Source organism: Nicotiana sylvestris, chromosome 10 (genome assembly GCF_000393655.2).
Source record: "Nicotiana sylvestris chromosome 10, ASM39365v2, whole genome shotgun sequence".
NCBI lineage: Eukaryota > Viridiplantae > Streptophyta > Magnoliopsida > Solanales > Solanaceae > Nicotiana > Nicotiana sylvestris.
In genome coordinates this window covers 4,933,361-4,938,275 of record NC_091066.1, presented here as the reverse complement: position 1 = coordinate 4,938,275, position 4,915 = coordinate 4,933,361, and the positions used below count along the sequence as shown (strand labels likewise).

Genomic DNA, 4,915 nt, shown 5'->3' with positions numbered 1-4,915 from the left:
CTCGCTCCTGTGCGTCGTGTTCCTCACGCGGGCTGCTGATTAGGACCAACTGACGCCACATAAGCATAGTCAATGGTCAAATGTGTTTATTAGTTATGGAAAAAACGGGTTCAAGTGTTCAGATGAGAAAGTTATAAGTTTATGTATCGGCTTTAAAAAACCCGGCAAATTTAAGTGGCCAGAAAGCCATTTCGCCTATTTAAAAAGTCTTACTCCCTCCATCTCAATTTATCTGACAATTTAAGAAAGAAACAAAAATTCTTTAAACTTGTAATAATGTAAAATAAATCTTAGTTAATTATGTGACTACAAAATGGAAAATCCTACACATCAATTTTCTAAAAATACCATCATCAAAACAATAGAAAGGAAAACTCACATACGTTTTCCTCTCTCTTATTTTGCAAGCAAAGAAACTTAACGAGGAAGCTGCATTTCTGGTCACTAAAACTTCCATATTTAGCTAACCCTCCCCTTTCGTACAAAATCAAAAGCACGACGTACAACTAAACAGAAAAATGGATGCAAAGATCGGAAAATTCTTTGAATCGATCGGCGATTTCTTTACCGGCGGAGATCAAATTCCGTGGTGCGACTCTGATATAGTCGCTGTAAGTCTCATGACGATTTTCTTATTTTCAAATTTATTTAATTTTATTGATAGATTTGACCGCTTTTCTGTGTTGGATTATTGATTATTTGTGCATTTGATCCTTCCTTATATGATTTGAAGTACTTTATATGATTCAGGAACTCGTGGAGTGTAATTGAGTTTAAAATCTACTGGTCGTTGTTACCTGGTATTGTTTTCCGTATAGACAAGCTTAGCCAATGCCAAGTGTCGAGCTTAGGGATGAAAATCGGATTAAACGTACTTATTAAAAAAGGATTAAATGGTGAAATTTGTTTTTTTTTCTTAATCTGATAGTTGTATGATGTGAAATAATACATTTGAAATATTTTTTTTTGTTCTTGTGTAAAAACGTCTGAATAGAGAGAATTTATGCGGACAAATCGAGAGGCGGATTCAAATTTTATGGGTTCAACCTCTAAATTTTTTAGTATTGAACCAATTATATTGTTAAAGTTATGGGTCCATATCTGCTATTTATTTCTATTTTAGATCATTTTTACTTATAAATTTATGATCTACGTCAAAAGTACTATGTTCAATTGAACCGGCACCGCTACGCTGGATCCGCCCCCGGAGGAATCATAGAGTTGACTCTAACTAGTTTGGATTAAAGTGCAGTTTTTCTGGTTATTGTTCTTATCTAGAAATGAAGTTATGTGGTATGTTGTTATATGCTGGTTTTTGAGTACTTGTTCTTATTAGAGATGACTGAATAGAGCAGCATTGATATGGGTGATTTATATAGTGTATACCAATTAGTTTGGCGGCGTAATTAATTGATTGATTGTTCTTATTTAGAAGTAAAGTTTATGAGTCACGTTGTTCAATGCTTGATGTGTTTTCTATTTATGGTGGGAAACAAAGAATTTTCTTTATGAAAGATCCCAAGACCAAGAGTTAAAACATGTAGAATAGTTCGAAGATCCTAATTCAGTTTTCTAATTTCCACAGTGGTAACTTTGAAACTAAAATTTAAGTGGCGAAAGGATATCTACCCTCATTGCCACCTCAATCAATCAACCATGTCTCAACCCTAACCTAGTTGGGGTCGGATATATCAATCATCTATATTCAGTTCTACTTTAAATTTATAATCTTTCGGTCCACTTCATTCCATAACAGTAAGTAATTTCTCATGTATTTTATTTTATTTGGAGAAGGAGAGCATGCAGTTTATTTAGATACTTTTTCATTGGGTATCTTTGAAGTCAACATTAACTTTAGGTGATTTGGTTATTTTTTGCTAAATAGAAACGCGGGCAAAGGTGTTTAACATAGGACTCTCTTCATTTTATCGCAGTTCTAATTATATCTTAGAAACTTTGATGCTTAAATTGATTGGAAACATATACTGATTGAGATCCCCAATTGAAGTTTGGTTGTTGGATAGAAGTAGTACTACTTATAAATGGCATTTAAAGGTTGAATACTTATTAATGGTCTTTTAACACTGATATAGTCAATTAAAGTTGAGGTTTAACAAAATATTCAGCCAATTATCTTGGCTCCGTTATATAGAAAGCACATTATGGTACATGACTTTAATGGTTTTATTATGATAGTTATTTTTTATTTCAGTTCCTTTTTATGCATGTTTGAAACCCAACCATATGAGTAAACAGTCTGGTTTAACTGGCAGTTCCTTTGATATACAGGGTTGTGAACGCGAAGTGGCAGAGGCAGAAAAAGGTTCATCTGATGAGCTTAAAAGTGAATGCATTATGCGTTTGTCTTGGGCTCTTGTTCACTCAAAAAGGCCTGAAGATGTACAGCGTGGGATAGCAATGCTTGAAGGTCAGTGTAGTAGAGCTATTCATTTCGTTCTTCCTTCCTTTTCTTTTAGCTGGACTTTTGACACAGCTATTCATGCTGCATCATTCATTCCCTCACCCTGACATTTCCTTGCCCTGGACTTTGAGCTTCTCCATTTCCCTAGTTTATATTTCTTTTTTCCGCTTACTCCCTTTTACCTTCTCCTTTTGCTTTTGCATTAGGCGAAGGAGAGAACCATATTCTCTGACTTATATATTATCATTTGTAGCTTCTTTGGGTGGCAGTAGCAGTCCCCTGCAAATGAGAGAAAAGCTTTATCTTCTGGCTGTTGGGTACTATAGAAGCGGGGACTATCCAAGGAGCAGGCAGCTTGTTGATCGTTCTTTGGAGGTTTGATCTTTGTTCTTACCTTTACTTCACCCTTGACATTAATGCTGAGGTCTTTATCTCCAGGCTGTGAAGTTTGCATTATTTCTGAAAATTAAAGTTTTCTTCAGCCCATCTTTAGTAAAATTGCATACTCGAACTGCATCCATGCAACTCTGAAGCTCTGTTATTTCAACCGACTAGGTCTCACACCTACACAAGTTATTTTATTTTTGGGATGGCAGTTTATCATTTCTCTCGAATCTGTTTTAAGCCTGCATCCTAATTAGTCGTTTTGCGAATCTACAGATTGCACCGGATTGGAGGCAAGCCTTGACACTCAAGAAAACAATTGAAGAAAAAATTACCAAAGGTAGCAATTGGAATTCTCATTTGTCACTTTTTATCGTGTATCGTTTCAGTTGATGAATATTACTATACATTTCGCTGTGTTTGAAACAGATGGAGTTATTGGCATTGGCATTGCTGCTACTGCTGTTGGAGTTTTGGTTGGTGGAATTGCAGCTGCTTTGGCCCGCAAGAATTGACTTGCCATAAACCACTATTGTGCATAATGAACTCGCCCCTTTCCATTTGGTCCTTATTTGAAGCACATGAATTCCAATTTGTGTGCGTAAAATTTTGAAACTTTTCTTTGAATGATAGAAACAATAACATGTACAACTGAAGCAAGAAGGGATTTCATTTTTCTAATTTATATGTAGTTTATAAATTTGTCATCAAAAAGCATAGATATTCAGACTCGTTTTGGTTGTCTATCATCTTATATTGATAGACTTATTAATCCAGTAAATCATTTTACACCAGATTGAGGAAAAGAATTTGTCATTTATTACAGTATACTCCCTCCGTTTCAATTTATGTGAACCCATTTGATTGGGCACGGAGTTTAAGAAAAAAAAGAAGACTTTTGATCTTGTGGTGTAAAATGAGGCACATATATTTTGTGTGGCTATAAATTATTGTGTAAAGGTAAATTGTTTCCAAATAAGGAAAGAGGTCATTCTTTTTGATACGGACTGAAAAGGAAATAAGTTTACATAAATTGAAACGAAGGGAATATAATATAATAGTTCACATCGCTGGATGCCCAGGCACTCATTGTGTTTAACCCAAGCATTGTATTCTTACATAGGAAACAAGTATTAACATACTAATAAATTGACCGTGCATCCTTTGGTATGAAGGATAAGGGATAATTAATTTTGGGATTAAATTGAGATGATGTTTATCCTATGTTTGGTTGGGATAAAATCCTGGTATAACATATTCCGGGATTGTAGTGTTTTTTTATCCCTATGAGAGAGTGAAATAACTAATTCCAGCATAACTAATGTCAGGATAATTAATTATGGGATAATTTGTTTCCCAATCGAACGACCCCTTACAATTCTAGGTAATTGGCAGTCGGCAGATGAGCACCCGCAACTTTAAAATCCCGAGCCTTGCTTTCAATCTTAATCCTCCGTTATTGTAACATACAACTAACCTGTATTCTCATAAATATTAAGAACTGATGGGAAAATATTTATAAGAAGGGCGGGAGAACACTAGCTAGTAAAAATATTATTTACTAGAATTGTAACAACCTGACTCTGTGGCCCAATGGATAAGGCGCTGGTCTACGAAACCAGAGATTCTGGGTTCGATCCCCAGCAGAGTCGCAACGATTTACTTTTTTATTTAAATTTTTGCCAAGTTTTCAATTTTCCGTAGAAAGAAGACATTGTTTCTGTACATATACAAGAATGTAGAGATATCTATATCTATCTATATCTATATATTATATTAAAAGCACGAAGGCCCTTAGCGAAATGTCGTTCGCCTTTCTTATCCTTTAAAAATAAAGCTTATAATAGATAAAAACGGTCATTTAGTTAATCATCTAATATTTAAGACTTTAAAATCAATTAAAATTTTAATTATTAAATCTTTTCGTATTAGGACTTTAAAATCTATGAAGATTTTTTGCTTTATATAAATTCTTTCTTTATTTAAATTGTATAACATAACTATAATACCTACATATTACCCGATCTTTTCTCTTTTCATGATATTACGGGTAACTAATATATACAACTCCACATTATCTAGGGAAAAATGCTAATTTTAGAGGTTCTT

General features: G+C 34.2%; 1 protein-coding gene and 1 non-coding gene across 2 annotated transcripts; both read left to right on the top strand.

The window, feature by feature from the left end:
* The first annotated feature begins 338 nt into the window (after positions 1-338).
* On the top strand, positions 339-3,600 carry LOC104231937 (mitochondrial fission 1 protein A-like). Its single transcript, XM_009785008.2, has 5 exons — positions 339-611; positions 2,290-2,428; positions 2,676-2,797; positions 3,083-3,146; positions 3,236-3,600. Exons 1-5 carry the CDS (start codon positions 519-521, stop codon positions 3,319-3,321), a joined length of 504 nt encoding a protein of 167 aa, XP_009783310.1. The 5' UTR covers positions 339-518; the 3' UTR covers positions 3,322-3,600.
* A 785-nt stretch (positions 3,601-4,385) lies between these two features.
* On the top strand, positions 4,386-4,458 carry TRNAR-ACG (transfer RNA arginine (anticodon ACG)). Its single transcript has one exon. It is a non-coding gene; the product is annotated as a tRNA-Arg (tRNA).
* The last annotated feature ends 457 nt before the right edge of the window (positions 4,459-4,915 follow it).

Bases quoted from the DNA above. Each gene is read 5' to 3' on its own strand.
- LOC104231937 (XM_009785008.2), top strand. From the start codon at position 519: ATGGATGCAAAGATCGGAAAATTCTTTGAATCGATCGGCGATTTCTTT. The intron at 612-2,289 runs GTAAGTCTCATG...TTTGATATACAG, and splicing joins GCGACTCTGATATAGTCGCT to GGTTGTGAACGCGAAGTGGC. The intron at 2,798-3,082 runs GTTTGATCTTTG...GCGAATCTACAG, and splicing joins TTGTTGATCGTTCTTTGGAG to ATTGCACCGGATTGGAGGCA.